Here is a 22,694-nt window from a genome sequence, read left to right as displayed (position 1 = left end):
CTCCCCCCCACCCTTCGCCGGTCCGCGCCACCCGTCTTCCTCTGGTCCTACCCAAGCCTCTGCGACAACCGGCGGGGCTGGCCGTCGGCCGCAGCGCACGCTCCTCAACCTGCCCATTTGTTATTCTCTGGATGGGGCGGCGACCACCGAGCCGGGAGCCTGGGCTGCGGGCCGCGCTGGGGCGGGGGACAAACAGGATCGGGGCCAGCAGGGACATTACTTCTGCAGCGAACCCGGAAGATCTGCCCTGCGGCTCGCGACTGGGAATTTTTAAATCTGGCTGGGTTTACCCCGCGGGCCAGCCACGCCCCGCGCCGCCTGCCTCAGCCAGTCAGCGCCAGGCCCGCCATTTTTCAAACCCTCTTCTGGCCGCCAATCAGGATCGAGTAGCACATTCCTCTCCTGACCGGTTCTAACGGGTCTGGGAGTTAACGACCAGGGCGACCCACCGAACCTGCTAGGCTGCGGCTGGGGGGACGGACCTTGTGACATACCGACCAATAGAAAGCCGTTTTGGTGAGGGGGCGGGGCCTCCTCGTGTTTGAATAATCCCCAGGGCCAATCGGAGAGGCGGGGGAGTGGCCTGTGACCCGGCTCGTCAAGTTGCCGTGGCGCGGAGAAGTCTGCAAAACAAGAGGCGGAGGATTGCGTTAGCGACGAGCCAGTTCACGCCGGAGCCGGGGCAGCAGCGTCGCGGTGAAACGCGACCGCTGCGCCGAACTCTGAGGAAAATCTTTCGCCAGGCAAGAGCCCGCTCCGGGCCCTGGGTGCGCGGTCGGCTGGCCTCCTTTCGTAACGGCTTGCTGGGGCGCCGCGGCTGCTGGGGGAGAGCCCCGCCGGTGGTTTCCGGGTGCGGGCCTGACGGGCCGGGCTGCGGAGGCGGGAAGCTCGGTCGAGCCCGGCTCCGGAGTCTTTTGAACGCGGGGCGCGAGGCAGCAGCTGGGAACGCGGCTCGCGGCGTGGAAGCCCGGGGCTTTCCTGTCAGGAAGGGCTGGGCTGGGGCGGGCGGCAGGCTCGCGAGTGTGGCGTGGGGGAGGGCGGGGGCGTTTGGGCGGGAAGCAGCCCCGCCCGCCAGCGCTCGACCGCTCTCCCGCCAGGTGGACACGCCGCCTCCGCCGCAGCAGCAGCAGCATGGGGAAGGGCGACCCCAACAAGCCGCGGGGCAAGATGTCTTCGTACGCCTTCTTCGTGCAGACCTGCCGCGAGGAGCACAAGAAGAAGCACCCCGACTCCTCCGTCAATTTCGCAGAGTTTTCCAAGAAATGTTCCGAGAGATGGAAGGTGAGCCGGGGCGCCCGGGGGCCTCACGCGGGCGGGTGGCCGTGACTTTAAACTTCCCCTCGCGACTGACGCGCGCATGTTTTTTTACGAGTTTGAAGTTCAGGACTTAGGGAACTGAGGGGAAAACGGTTTATTTTAAGGGAACTGAGGCAAAACGGTCCTTACTGAGGAAAACCGGGAGCTAAAGAGGATCACGCTCTTTCGGAGACGGATGCGGGTTTCGAGCCCTGCTATATATTCACTACTCTCTTTATGCTTACAGACTATGTCGGCCAAGGAAAAGTCCAAGTTCGAAGACATGGCAAAAAGTGACAAAGCTCGCTACGACCGGGAGATGAAAAATTATGTCCCTCCTAAAGGTGACAAGAAGGGAAAGAAAAAAGATCCCAACGCTCCGAAAAGGCCTCCGTAAGTGTCTTTTAAAACCAACCGAATTGCCCCCCCGCCCTTTTCATTCAGGTTATTACAACTCTGTTCCTTCCTTTCAGATCTGCCTTCTTCCTGTTTTGCTCCGAACATCGCCCAAAGATCAAGAGCGAACACCCTGGCTTATCCATTGGGGATACTGCAAAAAAATTGGGTGAAATGTGGTCTGAGCAGTCAGCCAAAGATAAACAGCCGTATGAACAGAAAGCAGCTAAGCTAAAGGAGAAATACGAAAAGGTATGTTGTCCTCACTTTTTTTTAAGCCAGTGTGAAATCCAGTAATATTTTCTAAATCAGTATGTTAGAAATAGAAGCTGTAGAAATTTGGGAGCTATACATAATTCTGTGTTAATGGTTTTCAGCTTTGTTTTAAAAAGGTCTAGTGAGAATTGTACACTTAGGCAACACAAGCTAATTGAAACTTTTCTTTTGGTCGAAACCAATGTCTGTAGCGTTGGTAGGTTGGTGCATTCAGACTCATTTGTAGTAAAATAGAGGTCTCTTAGTTGAGAAGACTGGAGGGCCAAATGTTTTATGTAGATGTATCTAAGATGTGAAGTTAGGGGGTGGGCTATGTGAGATTAACAGATAATGGTAGTGAAAGTACTGACATCAGTCTAATACACCCCAGTTATTTTACGTCATTAGCTTTCTAAGACCTAGGGGGATCAAATGCTCTCAAAACCCGAGTTTTAGACTGTCATTGGGGTTATTGACCAATAATCGCAGATTGTTTACAACTTAGTGGTTTTCACGTTGGGTAATGACACCGGATGCTGATTTTATTTTTTTTAACTATTTCAGGATATTGCTGCATACCGTGCCAAGGGCAAGAGTGAAGCGGGAAAAAAGGGCCCTGGCAGGCCGACAGGCTCCAAGAAGAAGAATGAACCAGAAGATGAGGAGGAAGAAGAGGAGGAAGAAGATGAAGATGAGGAAGAGGAAGAGGAAGATGAGGAATAAATGGCTATCTTGTAATGATGTGTGTGGAGTGTGCGTGTGTGCTCAGGCAATTGTTTTGCTAAGAATGTGAATTCAAGTGCAGCTCAATATTAGCTTCAGTATAAAAACTGTACAGATTTTTGTATAGCTGATAAGATTCTTTGTAGAGAAAATACTTTTTTAAAAATGCAAGTTGTGGCTTTTTGAGGGGCTACTACATACAGTTAGATTTTCAAGCTTCTGATGTTAAATGTTCCTAAATATTTAATGGTTTCTTTAATTTCTTGACTTGTGTATGGTAGCACAGCAAACTCATAGAAATTAGCATCAATAGCAGATTTTGGGTTTTCTAGAACGAGAATGTTGCGTTTTCTTTTTTTAAAAAAATTTTGTAATAAAATTATATATATTATTTCTATTGTCCTTGTCTTATATGCTAAATTAGCTTTTACTTTGATGGTCTGGAGCCATATCACTTTTTTGTTTTTCTGCCTAATAGTTTTTAGACATGGTTGACTTAGTAAAATGTTTTGTTAAAAGTCAAACATGCCCATATTCATATTTACACAGAGCGTTCTTTAAAAATCAGTTCTGGAATTTAATGAACTTTAAAAATTTATGCAGTCTTACATACTGAGCAAGTTTTGTTCTTGACATTTATGTTCATTTGTTAGCTAACTTGGCCCTTGGGTTTTTTCTTTTTAGTTGATATTTTAAGATTTCAAAAATCAGTGTGGTCTTAAGCCTAGAAATCTGGGTAACTAACCCAAGAAAGCTTTTGAGAGGATTATTGTGATTTTCCATGACTATCGAGATGAAATTCCACTAGGATTTCTATTTACAGGTGAAAGCAGTTATTAAGAAATGCTCATTTGAGAAAAGCAGTTGCTTGTATTTGAATTAGGTAACTATTTCAAATCGTTACCAAGTTATTAGTGAAAGTTGACCAAGTGTTGGCTGGAAGAGTATAGAAGAAGCCTATTGGTTGGTAGTTTGACAGTTAAACCTGACAATCTTGGTTACCTATTCTAGTTTTTACAATAGAAACCAAAATTCTTAATACCCAACCATGGAAGCCTTGGTTGTCTTATCTTATGCCATATTCAGAGTAAAACATTTTAAGATTTCTTTCTTAACACAACATTGTTAAATGGGAGGTGTAAGCTAACAGCATAAATCCCAGAGCAGATGGACTCAAGTAAAATCTCCAAACTTCTTAGTGATGGCCCTCCATTATCATATCACAGTTGTTATTTGGGGGCCTTTTCTGATCCTAAAAACTAGTTTTACGTGTCTAAAAACTATTTTCTGATGTTAGGTGACTTAACACTAAAATATTGTGGGGTAATGTTTTTCACCAGCTCTACCAAATCCTGTGTGGACTTTGCCTCTGGGTTTATTTCTCTCCATTTGTGTATGGGGCCAATATCTATTTCGAAGTGTTTTGATGATTAAGAATATATTTACAAGTACTTTACAATAGTCCTTAACGCTTAGAAAAGATGCTAGTTTCTAAAATTGAAATACAGTCAAAGTCTGTTTCTTAAGGATTTTTTTAAAAATTAGATCCATGAAGCAGACCTATCAGGTTCTTTGTCACTTTTTGAGATTTTTTGGGACTACTTTCATTTTGTTCTTTAAATGAAATAAATTTTAAATGTGTAAGCTAAGAATGACACACTTTTTAAAAAATGAGCTGCTGCGTAATCTCAGCATTTGCGATGAGTCCTCATTTGATATTTTCTATTAAGTGTTGATCAAAATTTGCAACACCCTTATTTTTAAGACTAAATGACTTCAGGGAGTGGTTATGTTGGAAAGCTTTAAAACACGGGTAAAAATCAGGTTCTATTCCAGACCAGTCAGTACTTGGAGGGTGTGCTTATGAAGACCATACCCCTGTTTTTTTTAAAAACAAGTCATTTCGTTATGTAAATGGGCTATATAGTGGGTAGTTTACAATCTTGATTTCCAACTACCAGCTTCTCCTAAGAGGCAACTCCAGGAGTACAATGATACATCCTTCAAGAGAGATGGAAGCATAACAGTCATGTGATTTCATATGTGTTAATATTACACAAAGGAAGCTTACTATATATGTTGTCCTGCCCCTTAATTCTCATTTTAGGTTCTTGGCTCAACAGAATTGCCACATTTCACTTAAAGAGCCATCTGCATATTACCCCATTGAAAAGATCATAATTTAACCAGTTCCCTAAAGATAGTTATGTTTGAATTTGTTTGCTTTAAGGACATTGCCATGAATATCTTATAGTTATGATTTCAGAAATTTCTATAAAAAGCATTTAAAAGTTTGCACATTAAAAAATGTGCTAATTATAATAGCTAAAACCTGTACTTGGTATACGCTGGAACCTGCTCTCTGGCTGTTAACTTGCTGAAACTTGCCAAAATTGCTCTCAGAAGTTGTACTGAAACATACTCCACAGGAATGACTACTGTTTCAGAGGGCCTGTTTCCTCAGCAACGTTATCAGTCTCAAGCTTAATCTTTGCTATCCTGATAAATAAAAAATGGTTCCTCCTATTATGAATTTAGCATATTTTTATGTTAAAGAGCCATTTGTATTTCCCATGGCCTTCTGTCTCATTGGTCTTTTTTCAGTCATTTGTGGGAAACGAAGATGACCCTTTGTGACATGCATTGTAAATATAGGTATTTTTTCTTGTGTTTTGACTTTATGATGCTTGTTTTCATACAAAGATTTATTTTTATGAGGCAAATTTATCCTTTAGTGGCCTTGGGAGACCTTTCCCAAAGTTATCTTTGCTTTTATCTTAATTAAATCTTTGATCCGTCTGGAATTTATTTTGGTACAAGAACTGAAGTAGGGTCTCAAGTTTCTTTCCAGATGGTAGCCACTACTTTTGGTCTTCTGATCTATAAAAGCTGGGTTAGAAGATCCTAAGGTGCCCTACGTATCAAAGCAGTAACTTGCAAACTTGCTCAATGCAAGACAGTAAGCCTTTTTGTATTCTGGTTTTCAACAGAAATCATTTACTGTAAGTAGTAAACCATGTTTGTCCTAGCACAAACAGCACTATCTTAAAGCTAACTTCATTACATACCACTAAAAATGTTGACAAAGCAGTAATGTCTATTTCTTGGGGAATAGCAAGAAGAAAGCTAAAGGACCTGTTTTGCCAATGCATAAGATGTAGTCCTTTTAAAAATAAAACATCTGTAGAAATAAGCCATCTGTGTACACGTCATGCCAGAAAGAGCAGGTGATCTATAAACATTTGTAAGCATAAATGCCCAGGGTAAAGGTGACAGCTACTGTTCAGCTCAGTCCTGTTGCTTAATGGAAATGTGAGTCTAAGATCCCAAATCTCCCAAAATTTTAAGTGGAACCAGAATTCTAGATACTTGAAAAAATGTGAAGTCTGAATTGTAAACATTGGCGGTGAATTCAAATGTTGAATTCAAAGAAAACATGTCTGTAGGTAAGATTCTGTCAAGGGTCACGGATTGGTTACTTCTATAAATTAGTGTATGCAAACGTAATAATATTTACTTGAGTTAGGGCTGTTGGTAAAAGTTTATGTATAGGCCTCCCAGCTAAGCATTATTTTCCCAGTTGTCTAGAAACCTTCGCCCTGTATGGAAACTCATCTAACTCCTTATCCTGTTGTACAGTCTCTGAAATCTAAACGGAATGTCTCTGGGCTCCTGGGCCTTTGTTCTTCAGGACTTGGCCCAACCCTCTCTTACCCTCATCTTGGGAGTCACCATAGCTAATAGAATACCGGCTCAGGAGCACAAATAGTGTTTCACATTAAAATGAAACAACTTTTAAGCAAAACTGCAATTCAGTCATATCCATGTGTTATTCTTCAATTCTCTATATTTCTGCAGTAAAGCTGAGACAGCTTATACAGAGAACAAACTAAAATACAAACAGAAAAAAGTTATGAAAAATTAAAAGTGAGCTGATTTCAAAAAAGTGAGCTGATGAGCTTATATTGAGAATCAGATCAGTTTGAATAGGGCTCAGTTTCTCTTTTTAAGTGAATTATTTTTTTAATTAAAAATTTTTTTCTATTTTTTGCCTATGCCATGCAGCATGTGGGATCTTAGTTCCCCAATTAGGCATCAAACCTAATCCCCCTGCAGTAGAAGCATGGAATCTTAACCACTGGGAGGTCCCAGGTCTTTTTTCTGATCAGTTTGGTAACATCAGACCTGGCGTGTAAACTTTCAGTTTCCTCAGGTGTTAAAATCAGATTTTTCTTTTTCTGATTAAATGAGGCAATACATCCAAGACAACTCTCTTGGTGTTAAGAAAAATATTAGCTAAAAGTATGCATGATAACATGTATATATATTAATAATATAGTTGTCATAATAAGACTACCAGATTCACTTCTGAGATTCTTAACTCTCTAAGTGGAGAGGAAAACTAGTTATGTGGAAAATACAATAGAAATTCCTCCCACAGAGCTCTGGGGATACTCAATACTGGAGCTGTGTCCTTGACTTCAATACTAAATTTGGGAATTTGGACAAGTTATTTAACTTTTTTTTTTTTTTTTAAGTATAGTTGATTTACAATGTTGTATTAAGTTTTAGGTATACAGCATAGTGAATTCAGTTATTTTGCAGATCAAATTCCATTATAGGTTGTTATAAGATATTGGGTATGATTCCAGGTGCTATATGGTAAATTCTTGTTGCTTACAATTTTTACCTAATTTGTTAATCCCATACCCCTAATTTGTCATTTACCTCTTCGCTTTACCCTCTGGTGGTAACCATAAATTAACCACTTAATCCCATATTATTTATCCACATACTTTGATCGCATATTCATGTGTGACTTATTGTAGTTTTAGTTGTCTTTAATTTCACAAAACATATTTGTTGAATGAAGTCTTTTGGGAATTGCCTTTTTCACTCAACACTGCCCTACTGTTGTGTCTATAACCAGTTCATTCATGTTCATTGCCTTCTAACAGTCTATTGTGTGATAATACCACAATTGATCCACTCTCCTGTGGATGGATATTTAGGTTGTTCCTGGAGTTTTTGCTGTTACAAATGACACTGGTATAAAAATGGCTATACAGTTCTCCTGGCTTTCAAGCACAGCCCCCTCCAGTGATCTTGTCCTGTAAATCCCAGCTGACTCGGGCAGCCTCCTCAGCTGGGTTGTTTCACCAAGGCTTGAGCTCTGCTTTCCTGGATGGTGGTGGGGAAAGTTCTTCAGGCAGATGGACATGCTGAACCGGGGTTCACCCTGTGTGCTTCCTTTCTCTCACGTTATCACAGTCTGCTTTGCCTGTTAGCCAGTTCCTGAAAACAGCTGCTGCATATTTTTTTGTCCAGTTTTATAGCCGTTTAGGACAACAGCATACTGTTGAGGATGGTAACAATTACCATGCCGTGGCCAGACAGGGAAGTCTATTCATCTCTATTTTTTACTGAAAGTTTTAGTTTTGTTTTGGGCACTTAATCATTAAGACAGCTGGAGTTTATGTGCTCATATTAAAAGCCCCAGAGAAATTTCATTTAAAGATAATTGAAAGAATGTTCTTAAATGTTCTTCCAGATGCACAGTTAAATTATAAAGTAGACCACTGAAAACTACATTCTATACATGGTGTGAGGTAGAGGTAACAATTTATTCCCTTGTGGATAACCATTTCAACCCCAGTGTAAGAAGCTTAAGTTATGATCTTAAACTCTGCACTTGGAAAGTGGAGGCAATGACATGTCACATATGAAAGACAGGTGTACACACATACACATAGCCCTAGAGGATCTACAGTATAGCTGTTTTATTCTTCTGATTAAAGACTGATTTTAAGACTTTGAAACCAGATAACAATAAGTACCATTTATATTACTCTGACTACATGCCAGGAACTATTCTAAGCATTTCATGTATGTTAACTCATACAATCCTGATAAAAAGCCTATAAAATAGGCACTGTTATTTCCTTCATCTTACTAATGGGAAAACTGAGGCATGGAGAAGTATTGGTACTTGCCAGGGTAACACAAGTAATTTGTAATGAAACAGGGATTCCAGTACAGACAAGTCCACTGTCTGCTATTCTTATGAGCAGATTGTAAACATTCTGTTATGAGAATTAAGGAGCCCTCATCCCACTGCTGCTCAAATGCCCAAGGCCTGATCCACTTATAAAACTGAAACACACCAATCACAGTTATCAGCATTTCAAAATCTTAAAATTGAGATTGGCAAAGCAATTATTGAATTTAGCTTAGAAACAACCCTTCTATTAATCTCTAATCCCAGGGACAGTGCTTCTCCCAAATCATTCTTTGGTCCAATTTTTTTTTCAACAGATTCTAATGAATAATAAGCATTCTCATAGGGCTTGGTACTTCTAAAAGTGCTTTCCACATGGATGAATATTCATATACCCAATTACTGATCCATTAGCCGTCTGGCTCAGGTCATGCACTTGTCATGGTCTTCCATTGAATTATAAGTGGACAAAAAAAAAAAACCAACCCCCCCCCCCCCCCCACACACACACAGCTTGTCCAGAAATGATGTTATATAGTCCTAGATCCCTGTAAAAGACTACAAGGAAATAAACGAGCTCACATTCACTCCAGGCTGGTGCTCTGTCACTTTTTCACATTTTTCAGGCACAGCAGCTGAGAAGTGAAGCCACAACAACAGCTGAGAGAGTTTCCCAGACCAACAGAGCCACTTACTGAAATGCTGGCAGCAGTACCTTCTCTTGAGGTGTCATGGGTTGTGCTATGAGGTCTTACAGCCCACTTCTCACTTCACTTGGGAAGGCTTCCTTTTCTAGTTGATCTAGAAGATTGTAAAGACTTTCCTTAAATTTTTGTTTTTAATAGGCAATGGTATAGGAGAATACACTGCCAAGAAAGATATATGTTGCTGGGGTTGTGTTTTGTATTTGCTAAGTGACTTTTAAAAAGTGCTATACGTAAGCAACCAGGGACAAAAATAAGTCATTATGTTTCCTTCTTAGATATAAGCTCTGAGTATTCAAAGCAAATTCTAACCAACACTCAAGCATATACTCAGCATATTGTTGTTGCTGTTAATCAGTCACTGAGTTGTGTCTGACTCTCTGCAACATGGACTGCAGCATGCCAGGCTTCCCTGTCCTTCACTATCTCCCAGTGTTTGCTCAAACTCATGTCAGCTGAGTCAGTGATGCCATCCAGCCATCTCACCTCTCGCCCCCTTCTTCTCTTGCTCTGAATCCTTCCCAGCATCAGGGTCTTTTCTAATGAGCTGGCTCTTCAAATCAGGTGGCCAAAGTATTGGAGCTTTAGCTTCAGCTTCAGCATCAGTCCTTGCAACGAATATTCAGGGTTGAGTCCCTTTAGGATTGACTCGTTTGATCTCCTTGCTGTCCAAGGGACTCTCAGGAGTTTTCTCCAGCACCATAGTTCTAAAGCACCAATACTACTGTATCTTGCAAACAATGTGTGTGTTCTCAGTCACATCTGACTCTGCGACCAAATGGACTGTAGCCCCATCAGGCTCCTCTGTCCATGGAATTTTCCAGGCAAGAATACTGGAGTGGGCTGCCATTTCCTTCTCCAGGGGTTCTTCCCGACCCAGGGATCAAACCTGCATCTCTTGTGTTTCTTGCACTCATAGGTGGATTCTTTACTGCTGCGCCACCTGGGAAGTCCCTTATAAACAATAAAATCAAGCAATTATTTCAAACATGCAGTGTTTATATATAAAAAGGATTACAAGTACTAAAAAAAAAAAAAACCCATGGATTAAAATACAATATTTTATTTATTTCTCACCTAAAAAACAAGCAACCCAGAATTAAGATATACATAAACTTCTCAAATTTACCCCTAATAAAATTTTGACTATTTATACAATTTCTACAGAAACATACAGTGTATCAAAATCTGCATAAATCAAATTTATAAAATGTGTAGAAATGCATAGTGATATTATCAACTTACAAAGCAAGGATATGGAATTATTTCCAAAACAGCCTACAGTAGAAAATAGTCATTATGGCAGCAGCTTCTGATGTTTTTGTGTTTGGTAAGGTTTCTGATTTCAATATATAGAGTCATTTTTTATAGAGTATCTTAACGAATTGCACAAAATACCCATTTAAAATTTACATGCACAGTTTCTGTGCCACTGTTCTTAGGCCTATGCATAGTTAACAAGGTTATAATCTATTCAACAAGTAAAATGCGACCTACCTGCAAACACACAAGTATTAAATACCAATTCTCTTAGTTAATTACTTATGGTTGATTTATTTTGCAATCATATAGGCAAAGAAATGTATTCCTTTTTAAAGATCCCTAGAGATGAATGAAAGCTCAAATGATTGATCAGAGATCAGGAGCAAAATACAAATTGACGATTCAAAATTATAAATAAAACTCTTTAAGATGTTTAACTTTGACTCTCCAAATTTAAGAGCTAAGCTTGGAAGAAGCAAGTTTGTAGGCTTTTCTTTTTAAGTAAATGTAGGTGTTCTTTTCTGTTTTCTTTTTTAAGCTTTAGTGAAATATATTTTTCTCTAGTAGTAGATTGTGAATTCCTTCCATTGATCATGATAGCAGGATCAGTCTTTAATTTACTTGCCATTCCCTGCCTCATTAATTTCCTTTTTATTTATTTATTTTTTGCCTCTGATGGAGCATTTTAATCTTGTGGGGAATAAGAGAGTATTTAGATATTAAAATCAATTGATCACTTGCAGCATTTGGTTTTCCTCTTGTAGGTACTATCTCAATAAATGTGTAAATTCAAACAAGTCTTCTTTTCATTGGAAAAATACTAACAGAAATATGCTTCCTAAAAAAAAAAAAATAAGAAACACTAGGGAACTAACAGATAATTGAACAGAAAGGAGTTCATATTTGTTCATGAACTGTATTTTTCAATAGACTTTTTTAAAATTTAAAGACTGCAGGGAATTTCATGAAGATATAAATGAAAGGTCCATTCACCCTTGACTTTATAAATTGCACAGCTTAGGTTCTAACACACAGTAGTCTTGTAAGGCTTAATCCAACAAGGGTTTGGAAATTCTCGCCTTGGTTAGAACAAACCTTTGATGTGTTTACAGTGGTGTTGTGTTATTTGTGTTACCCTCATTTCAAGGTTTCAAAACTGAGAAATATTTATAGTTTTCTAAAGTGAAAGGTAATGGGGAAAAGCCAATCCTCAATGTCAGAGGACATTTTTTCTCAAGTTAGTCAGGCCCTCCTCCCACCTTAGGAGTTGGGACCGACAGAGGGCAATGGAATGCTGACAAGTAGAGGGGTTAATGCCGCACAAATCTTCAAACTTTACGGAATAGCCCTGGACGTTCCATCTTGTCATTTCTTTTTTGAGCCATACAGCATTCAATTTCAGAGCAAATGGCAGCAAGTAAATTCAGTCCTCAGACAGGTAACGATTCCATCAATACCATCCTACAAATTGCATTCAAAGCTCCTGAAACAGTATACCAAGAAATGAAAGAGGCACTAAATGTGTTGAAATTCACCTTTCAAAAAAGCAGCATGACTGTGAAGGAAGGCCACCTTGGCTAATAACCTGTGGCAGTGCTTCAAAAAGATGTAAAATTAAATAAAGACACAACAGGTTGATAATCACCAAGTTACATAACAAAGTCTGGTTACTCCAACCATTTTTTCAAGTGTGTTAAAAAAAAAAAATCAAACTGCCTTTCAGACCCCTGAGTGTAATCCCAAAGAAGACAACAATGCTTTTAACTCTGTTCTAAATAAAACTGAGCTAAATGCACAGATAACCAACATCATCTTAAACAAAACAAAAAAGATGTAAACATCTACAAAGTTTAAGGTAAAAGCAGTTTTGTAAACAGTAACTGCAGATGATCATGTTATTGTAAAAATCACAGTTTATCAATGTCCTCAGGCTCCCTGGGAGCCTCTGGGTTTGGAGCTGTACAGGTAACAATAGTTGCAGCAGGTTTCAGGCGGTTTTAGTCCTGTATAAGTTTACGTGTCAGTAGGTAGGTTATTGATTTTGTTCATTCCTTCTAAACACTATGGATGTTATTTATCTCCCACTTTTGAGTCATTTTGCTGGAGTCGCAGTCAGAGATGAACACTTGATGGAGGACCTCCGAGCGATCCAAGCACTTTCCGGAAGGAATGTGAGTCAGTCTGTGCAGGTTCTGGAAAACATAGGGAAACAGCGTTACACGTGAGCTCTGCACTATCACTGACATTAGACAGGTCACCTCCTGGCTTTCGTAAGAAGACAATTCAAGCAAATTGGTCAGGCGTGAACCAGCTTCACCTCAGACTCTGGGTTTCTCTTGTCAGTCTTCTACATTCTTTTGTTGTTCAGGCATGATGTACTGCGGGTACTTCCAATTCAACACATACAAACTTAAATTCGTCATCTTCCCCTCCAGACCAGCTTCTCTAATTCCTATCCAGCTAATTCAGCTGTCCTGAGCTTAGGACAGCGTGATTCAAGCTGCGTGCCCTCCGTTCTTCCTTTGAGTTGCCAGCTGAGCACGGACATTTGCAGGGACTTGGGCTTGTACCCTTTCCCATCCCCACCACCCTTGCCTTAATCGAGTCCTTGTCACCTGCTGGAGGTTCCTTCAATTCAGCTCTCAGAGTACAGTCCTCAGACTAGCTAAGATTGGGTCTGTAGGGTTGAAACAATTTCCTAATAATACAAAGACCCTAACTGCCTTTTCCACTGTATGGACATTTATACAGACTGTGCAAAAGCCGTGCTGGGTCAAACAGCTGGGGCTGTAGCATCAATCAAGGGGTCATGTTCTCCATGGCCACAGACTCACAATTAAAAAGAAAAAAAGCCAGTTTCATTTGAGAATGTCCTTGATGAAGCAGTAAAAGTAAAACGTGTTAGTTTTATTAAGTCTTGACCCTGAGAGACAGTAGGTAAGAATGGCCAGAACATGGGCAGTTGCTGGACTTGAGGGCTGAACGAGCGCCTTTTCTTGTCCTGTGACTTGAAAGGACAAATTGCAGGCAGATTACAATTATGCAAACTTGGGGCTGGGGAGACATTTTCCAGAAAATAAAGTGAGCCTGTCACTTCAAGGGCCGGGGGCGGGGGGGGGGGACAATATAAAGCTGACAGTTATTTGTTGCCGTTGACAAAATCTAAGTTTTCAAGCAAAAATTTGAGTTTTGGAAAACTTGTATCCATCATCGAGAATGTGACAGCTTCACAAGATTAAAAGACTTTTCTGGTGAAAAGTGCTTATATTTGTGATTTCGGGGGCAGTGTATGATGAAATGTGCCATCATTTGGAAGATCTGCATGACTTAGTGAGTCAATATTTTCCAAATGAGCTGTGAAAGTGTGATGTTACAAAAGATCCACTCGAAGTTTAAGACAGACAAGTGGGTTTAATGCAAGAGGACAAAATGTTCACTGACAAGGATTCCAGATTCCACATTGCAAATAACTTTTAAGAAACTCCTGGTACTTCCCTGGTGGTACAGTGGATAGGAATCTGCCTGCCAATACAGGGGACACAGGTTTGATCCCTGACCTGGGAAGATCCCACATGTGGCGAAGCAAGAACCGCTGGCAACTCCAGAAGTGCACCACAACCCCTGAAGCCCATGCTCTAGGGTCCGGGAGCCACAGCCATTTGAAGCCTGAGTACCTAGAGCCTGTGCTCCGTGATGCACCACAGCCAGAGCAGCCCCTACTCACAGCAACTAGAGAAAGCCTGGACACAGCTATGGAGACCCAGCACAGCTATAAATAAATGAATGAATAAAAAGAAACTACCACCTACACACTTGTGTAGCACAATTAGCTGAAAAGGCTATTAAATTATCCCTTGTTTTCAAACTGCATGTCTAGACAAGGCTGGATTTTCCTCGGATACTCAGCTAGAACAACATCTCACATCTAACTAAATGCAGAAGCAGAGTAGGAATCCAGAGTTCTTCTATTAAACCAGACACTAAAGGCATTTGTGAAACTATAAAACAATGCCACTCTTCTCATTGTGGTGGGGAAAATAGCTATTTTTCATTAAAAGTGTTATTTATATTAACATGTAATATGGTTATGAGTGTTACTTTAACATGAATACATACATCAAGACTCATAACAGTTCTCAGGTTTTAATTCCCAATTCAGAAACCCCATTAACTGTAAGCTGCATAACAAATCTCTCTGGGAGTGTGTCAGCAGTTAGTAAGGATGTAAATGGGTCCAGAGGAGCAGAGTGAGAACTGCTGACTGAGCTGGCCTCCTGCTCACCAGTCCATACTTGAAAATGTTTCCAGACTTATCTTCCTAAAAGTACCCACTGTTTCCTATCACTGTGATCCTCAGCTAATGTCGGTCACTCCCCAAAGACCATAAAAAGTTCCATGCTCTTTCCCATGGAGGACAACTTAGGGAACCAGAAAAGACCCAGCTCCTAGAATTCTCTACACCAAGACGCTACAACTCTGCTCACTCATTATCTCATTTATCCTCCATGAAAAGCCTTATAACACCTCAAGATCCCGTGCAGTGATACTTCCTATCTGAAACTCACCAGAAACAAAGCCTCCTATTAATCTCTTTCCCTACCCTATGGCACTTTATTTCTTTAGTAGCTTGTTTTTTGTTTCTTATTTATTATTTTTGACGGTGCTGGGTCTTCCTTGCAGGGCGCCAGCTTTCTCTTCTCTAGTCGTGGTGAGCAGGGGCTACTCTCTAGTTGTGGTAAGCAGGCTTCTCATTGGGGTGGCTTGTCTTGTGGAGCACAGGCTCTCAGGTGCATGGGGTTCAGTCGTTGCTGTATCTGGGCTCTACAGTTGCAGCTCCCAGGCTCTGGAGCACAGGCTCAGCAGATGTGGAGCACAGGCTTTGTTGCTCTGTGGCAGTGGGATCTTCCTGGATCAGGGATCAAACCTGTGTCTCCTGCATTGGCAGGCAGATTCTTCACCACTGAGTCACCAGGGAAGCCCCATTTTGCTTATGTTTATTTCTACATTTTTTTCCTTCTCTTCCATTATAGTATGATGGGCTTTAGCTATTTTTTGAAAGGCCTCAGTGAATATTTATTAATAGTAACATCTGATGCATAAACTGATATTCAGTGCTATGCCCTTTAAAATATGGTATCTAAAATATGTGCATTTCATTTTTTATCCATTCCTTCTCATATCATTTTGCATCTGTTAACCTTCTTTTACTAGTTAACTAATATTGTCCTTACTCACCCCTACGCTTTACTGCTATTATTCATCTTTCTTTGTGGAAATAAATGCTCTGTTCTCTGGGAACTATATTAATCTTCTTCTTCCTAACATCAGCAACTGACACAAACTTACCGCTTCTTGGTAATTATCTATGCAACATATATAATTCCCATAACTGGGAATATTCAGCTAGGCCATTAACATCGTCACTGCATGGCAAACAAGTGTTTTCTGGCAGGAAGGGCATGACAACAAATACAAGATGTGTAAAGAAAGTTAAGGGCTTCCAGCTTCTTTCAGTTTGGAGGAGCTTTTTCAACTTTTTGTTTCACAATAAATTGATTTACTTTAGCCAAGTCTAGACTTTGAAAACTATACAGAGGACCATTCGAATGTTGGAATCCTTAACTTGGCATACAACATGGAAAATTCTCAGCTGAAATAGAAACACTGCTCCCACAGAGTCAAAGGAAGAACTAAATGTGGCCTTTAAAACAAGCAACAGGCAACATGTATCCTGCATTTAACAAACAGCCAGGAGGAGAGGCTGTGAAGCCTGGCATCCAACACATCACCTGTTCATCTCTATCGCCACCTGCTGGACAGCAGGCAGCAATATTTTAAAAGTTAATAAACTAAACGAGTCATTCATTAAAACTATATATACATATGCATATATAAATGAGCCATTCATTAAAATTATATATATTATCATTTAGATTAAAAAGATCAGATTTTTATATTAGAACAATGGTGATGACTGCCTCAGGGAACACTGGTTTCCCTGTGTAGATAAATGAGCAGTGGGTCTGCATGGACCCTGGGTGGTGCCCAAACGTGATGATATAGTACTAGAGAATAAAAGGGGCGCTCTGTTATCAAATGGTGATTCTCCAGTGATCAGGAAAATGAGAGGGAAATGCAAGCCAGTGAGAAAGCAGGTATTAAGGCTTACATGTCTCAATTCCATATGGTAGGTGTTATTAAAATCAAACAGCATATATTTCAGAACTAAGATGCAGAATACCTTGAAGTACTGCCATTCCTTAAATTCATTCAGATTGCAGTGTGTAATCATAACTTTGGATCCATCAGGCCCCTTCGTCAAACACTGGTCGTACTGCATGAGTTGATTGGCTTCGTTGATTCGGAAAAGCTATTTAAAAAAGAAAGAAACTCAACTCATATAATTAGACTCAATGATTACCCTATTTCTCTATCACATTTCTGTATGTTCAGAACTACAAGTCAAAAGACAGGAATTACTCTTTTTTTTTTTTTTCATTTATTTTTATTAGTTGGAGAGGAATTACTCATTTTGATGGTAGTGAAGACCACTTCTAACTATTAAAAGCTTATGTTCTTTAGCCTTTTAGATGCAGAATCAGTCGTTAAGATATTAATCACACCAACAGTGTAAGAAAATGAAAATGTGGAAACAGACCTGATAATGTATCACCATCTAAATTAGAGACAAGAAAATACTCACATAGGAGAGGAAGAAAATATGTGGTTGCTGTTCTCAGTCATGTCTGACTCTTTGCAATCCCATGGACTGTAGTTTGCCAGGCTCCTCTGTCCATGGGATTTCCCAGACAAGAATACTGGAGTGGGTTGCCATTTCCTCCTCCAGGGGATCTTCCCAACCCAGAGAACGAACCCTCGTCTCCTGCATTACAGGTGGATTTTTTACCATCTGAACCACCTGGGAACACGACTGGCAATAGCATCCCAGCTTCTTGGAGGGAATATGTGGAAAACTGAATGATATCTGAACAAATAAAACTCTTAGGGAGTGAGGCTTACACAATTATACACTCAAGCAAGAATATATTCTAGTTTCTTATATGAGACACAAATTCTAGATTGTGGTTGCTTACGTAAAAACCAATATTGCTCTTATCCCCTCGTTTAAGCAAATGCTTCAGCACTGTTGGTTTTCCACAGAATGTTTTACTTTATCAAACAATCACAGTTACCAAACTGAAAACCAGGCTAAACCCTGTGCTGCGTCAGCTCGTTGGCTCCCAGGGCACACCAACCGCCTCTGGAAGCCTGGAGCCAGCTGTGTACCTGATTCCCGCCCATCCTATGGCAGGGGCCCAGCTCCACAAAGCCTCCATTGGTCTTCCCCATGCTGTCGATGCAGTACGCAGTTTCAAAGCCTCTGATCTGAAAAACATGAATGAAGGATCACAGGCGGGTAACAGTTCAGATTTCAATAAGCTCTAGCAGGAGGTCAGAGAACTCTGTCTTGAGGCCGAGGTCCACGTGGAGGGTGGGGTATGTGCAGCTGGTACCGACTATCCTGTCAGGCCTCTGGGAGCACAGAGCTACAGTCATCTCTCAAACCACTTATGGTCTTTTTTTTTTTCTTTTCCTACTTATCATATTTATTTGTGAAGCAATTTTGTTACATGCATGGGTTTCCTGTTGTTCCTAGATTTATAAGATTGTTTATACATGACTTGAAAAGCCACTGGTTAGGACTTCCCTGGTGGTACAGTGGACAGAAGTCCATCTGCCTATTCTGGGGACAGGGGTTTGATCCCTGGTCCGGAAATATTCCACATGCTGAGGAGCAACTAGGCCCGTGCTCCACAACAAGAGAAGCCACTGCAATGAGAAGCCCGTGCACCACACCTAGAGAGTAACCCCCGTGGGATGCAACTGGAGAAAAGTAACCAAGACCCAGCCCAGCCAAAAAATAATAATAATGATAACAATTAATTAATTAATTTTAAAAGCCACTAGTTAGATAGCGTGAAACCACTTATGGTCTGAAAGTCAACACTGGAAGGGGCTCATTTCAATGAAGGACCTTGGCCTACAAATTTATATAAAAGACCAAGAAGAAAGAAATAAAAAAATACCATTAGTACCATTTCAGATTCATAAGAAGTAGATAGAGCAAAGGGACCTGACTACAGTAGTCACAGACACTGGCCCAAAGTATCTAGACCATCAGTAAACCTGGGAAGTAAGGCTCTCACTTCTGACAGCTGTATCCAGGGGCTGGGGTTCATGGTGGGGCGCAGGGGTAGCTGTGACCAGCAGGCCGGCCATTGAGGCTCCTCTCTGACTATGGATGTTGTAAGTAATAATAAATAATGTGTGTGCTCAGTCATGTCCGACTCCTTGCGACCCCATAGTCTGTAGCCTGCCATGCTCCTCTGTCCATGGGATCCTCCAGGCAAGAATACTGGAGTGGGTTGCCATTTCCTCCCCCAGGGTATCTTTCCCACCCAGGGATCAAACCCAGGTTTCCGGCATCTCCAGCTTTGGCAGGTGGATTCTTTACCACTGAGTCAAATGGGGGGAGTCAAGATATAGCTGAAAAATTAAATAATACAGACCACCTATGGAAAAACTGTACATGTTGTAAGTACGTGGCAAACACGTGCTTCCATCTCTGGAATGCATGTTTTGTACAAAAACAATCTTCTCCCTTTTTGGAAATACTACTACAGATTTATAACTTGATTAGAGATCACTATTGGTGTCCGCTGGCAGCTGGATGTGCTCGTCGGGGCTCTGGGACAGAGGTCTGGGTTAAAGGTGGACATCTGAGAGCCATCAGCATGTGAAGGGTGGGCTCTGAATCCTGTACTGGGCAAGCTCACCAAGAGAATTCATCCCTTCCACACAGAAGGCTCTAGGCTAGCGAGGAATTCTTGAGAGCAAAAGATAACCAAACCAAAATGCAGTCTAGGCTTTTAGGGGCTCTGGTCCAGTTGGGAGTTAAACAAAATAGAAGATGGAAATACGGGACAGAGAACTGTTAGGACAGAGGAGCAGAGAGAGAGAGAGCACATCCTGCTACCCAAACTACTGACCCATAGGGTCAGGTCCCTTCGCTCTATCTGCTTCTCTAAGTGCTGGGGCTCCTCAGGGAAAGATCCAGCCTCTTACCTCTGCATTCTTCTCATTCAGTCCCGTGAAACATGGTGCTGGCTCCAAATATGTTACATCCTTAGATCTACATGTAGCCTCTTTTCTGGGCCCGAGGTCTCCTGGACAGCCCAGCGGGGTGTCTACCAGGCCATGAGTGCCCTCCTGACCCCTCCCCATGCACCCTTACTGGCAACTTCCTCACCGTCGCTGCCACCCAATTTGCTGGGCAAATTATTGGGTTTGGCCAAAAAGTTCATTGGGTGTTTTCTGTGACGGTGCATGGAAAACCCAAATGAACTTTTTGGCCAGACCAATAAAAGCAGACTAGCTGTCTGCCTGGCCCACACCCTCCGCTCATTTGCCTTGTTTTCCACCAGACTTCCCCGCTTCAAACTCTTCACTCTTCCCCGACATTTCTGTCTCGCTCTGCTTTCGCCTCCTCAGTCTCTAAACACACACACGACCACCCAGCTGACACTTACTTCTCCCCAGTCGACATTTTTGGGCGGCAAAGGGTAGTGTGAGGTGATGTCATATGCTATTTCTTCCATGAACCATTTGAAACTCTTACAGTTGTGATCTTCTCGAAACTTCTTCAGCTCTGATATATCCCCATATGCTAAGGCCTTCGATTCAGGGCGACTGGCGTAGAAATAGTCTTTGTACTCATCCCACCAAACCTCCACAACTCTAACATAATTCTGGGGAAAAAAAGAAATTAACATTATTATAAAAAAATAAAAATATCTGTACTATCATAAACAATCTCTCCCTGACATATGAAATACGACAAACTTGTTTCAGGAGGACTGTATATTTAATTAAGTGCGTGCAAGCGAGCTCATGACCCTGACATGTCACTGTCATGAGTGTTCAACCAAAGAGAGGTGGACACAGAATCTGGTGTCACTGCACTGAAGGTCACATGTGCATGCATGCTCAGCTGCTCAGTCGTGTCTGATTCTTTGTGAACCCATGGACAGTAGCCCACCAGGCTCCTCTATCCATGAGATTCTCCAGGCAAGAACACTGGAGTGGGTTGCCATTTCCATCTCTAGGGGATCTTCCTGTCGTAGGGATTAAACCTACATTGCCTGCAGTGGCAGGCAGGTTCTTTACCACTGCACCACCTGGGAAGCCCTAAAAATGTTACATGCTCTAAGATAATATGCTCTCTCCTGCTGATGAAGCTGAGTGAAGAAAGCATTCCTGAGAAGCTGGCTGGAACCACCCCCACCACCTCACCCTGTCCCCTGCCCCTGCCCAGAACAATCTCCTCTCTGAGCACCACACGGTTGGCACATGCAGAAACCACGGGGATAAACAACAGCTCTGCTCACTCAGACACAGTCCTGCAGGTGCCTCTGCCTGTCTGGTAACAGCTATACCTGAACCACTTCACTGTAGCCCAGAATGAAGTGGATATTTCCCCCTCCCCACGCCCCAGTGGTGCATCCTGAAAAGCAACCAAAGAACAATCAAGTAAGTTGACATGTGATAAGGAAGACCTAACTTCTTCTGTTTTACTGAATGCAGGTGTGAACGGAAGCAACGGATGTAGAGACCCAGCGAGGTCCTTGCACTTGGACATCACCTGGCGGTAAACTTTATAAAGGACTCGGGAGTCCATCTTTTTGGCTGGGTGGCCGTAATGTTTCTGTTACTCATCTCTGCTGCTGCCGTGAGAAGGCAGCACAGGCAACATGCAAAGCAACAGCAGGCCTCGGTTCCAACGTTAACTGTACTTACTAAAATGGGCTGCACTGGGCCCACTGGCCACAGTGACTGACCATTCTACATCAGGGACCGGAATATCTAATATTCAGATTAAATGTTTTCTTGGCTACAAGGTAACTGTCATAGGGTGAATGCCTGGCCATGGGCATGTCGCTGCAAAAACCTGTGGGCTCAAAAAGTTCTAAGTGGCAGCCTCCTAAAAGAGCACAATATTACTGCTAAATATTTTGAATTCTTGCAAATGCATCCAAAGTTAGACACACTCCGTGTCTTCTAGGTACTCATGAACATGAAGAATTCAGGGCACATGTATAAGGTTAAAGTAACAAGAAGGAGGAGCATTTAGGTATTTGGGATGGGGGACAGGGCTGGCTTGGTATGAAGGAGTGGTTAGTGAGTTGGGGTCGGGACTTGCAGCAAAGGGCAACACAGCTATGTGACAAACCACAGTGTGTGTGGAGCCCTGAAGGGGACCTGTTACCACCTCTGGATGCAGGATTCACTGAGAGAAAAGCTGCCTCCATTTCTCCATTTAAAGTGAAAAGTGTGTTAGTGGCTCCAGTTACGTCTGACTCTGCAACCCCAAAGACTGTGTAGCCCGGCAGGCTCCTCTGTCCATGGGATTTCCCAGGCAAAAATACTGGAGTGGGTTGCCATTTCCTTCTCCAGGAGATCTTCCCGACTCAGGGACTGAACCTGCCTCTCCTCCAGTGCAAGCAGACTCTCTACTGTCTAAGCCACCAGGGAAACTCCTTCGGATAATAAGTTAATCTGTGTGAAGCATTTAGATTTTTGTACACACTCAGCTCTCACAAAGTGCCAGCTCTCAGTGATACCAGTGTCGTTTTCAGGGACTTTGTATGTCACCTCTCAGCTGACAGCCATCTGCATAGAAAGGTCTATGCAGGCAGTGGACGTCAGATTCAGTTTTCAAGGGAATAACCCTGAGGAGAGTGGAGATGGCCTGAGTGGGGGGGGCTGAGGGGGTGGGTGAGCACCCATGGGAGGCCTGAGGGCCTTTGCTGGGCAAGGGGAGACTGGAACAGGGGCCGTGTGGGAGGTGGAAGGTGGTGAAGGGACTGCCTGCCTTCTTATCTCACCTCGTGGGCCCAGGGGTCACAGAAAAAGGAAGTTAAGGAAAAGTTAAAGGCTCAGCTCTGACAATGCCGAGTCTAAAACGTCTGAGGACCACCTAAGATGAGGGTTCTAGGGAA

General features: G+C 42.1%; 2 protein-coding genes across 3 annotated transcripts in view; one reads left to right on the top strand and one right to left on the bottom strand.

Moving 5' to 3' along the window:
- The first annotated feature begins 585 nt into the window (after window positions 1-585).
- Window positions 586-3,061, top strand: HMGB2 (high mobility group box 2). The gene is made up of 5 exons (XM_065907820.1): window positions 586-743; window positions 1,098-1,281; window positions 1,544-1,689; window positions 1,770-1,944; window positions 2,512-3,061. The coding sequence occupies exons 2-5, from the start codon at window positions 1,132-1,134 to the stop codon at window positions 2,668-2,670; spliced, it is 630 nt and encodes a 209-aa protein (XP_065763892.1). The 5' UTR covers window positions 586-743; window positions 1,098-1,131; the 3' UTR covers window positions 2,671-3,061.
- Window positions 3,062-10,350: 7,289 nt separating this feature from the next.
- The window catches only part of GALNT7 (polypeptide N-acetylgalactosaminyltransferase 7), a 132,925-nt gene continuing 120,581 nt past the window's right edge, over window positions 10,351-22,694 (bottom strand). For both annotated transcript variants that reach the window (XM_065908159.1, XM_065908157.1), the window contains exons 9-12: window positions 20,226-20,444; window positions 17,923-18,021; window positions 16,877-17,005; window positions 10,351-12,827 (exon numbers count right to left, since the gene is read on the bottom strand). In XM_065908159.1, the coding sequence (XP_065764231.1) occupies window positions 12,690-12,827; window positions 16,877-17,005; window positions 17,923-18,021; window positions 20,226-20,444 (585 nt within the window). In that variant the 3' untranslated portion in view covers window positions 10,351-12,689. The remainder of the gene's footprint in view (window positions 12,828-16,876; window positions 17,006-17,922; window positions 18,022-20,225; window positions 20,445-22,694) is intronic.

This window comes from Muntiacus reevesi, chromosome 17 (genome assembly GCF_963930625.1).
Source record: "Muntiacus reevesi chromosome 17, mMunRee1.1, whole genome shotgun sequence".
Classification (NCBI taxonomy): domain Eukaryota; kingdom Metazoa; phylum Chordata; class Mammalia; order Artiodactyla; family Cervidae; genus Muntiacus; species Muntiacus reevesi.
Note: the sequence above shows the minus strand (reverse complement) of the source record. Positions and strands in the feature narration are given on the sequence as shown.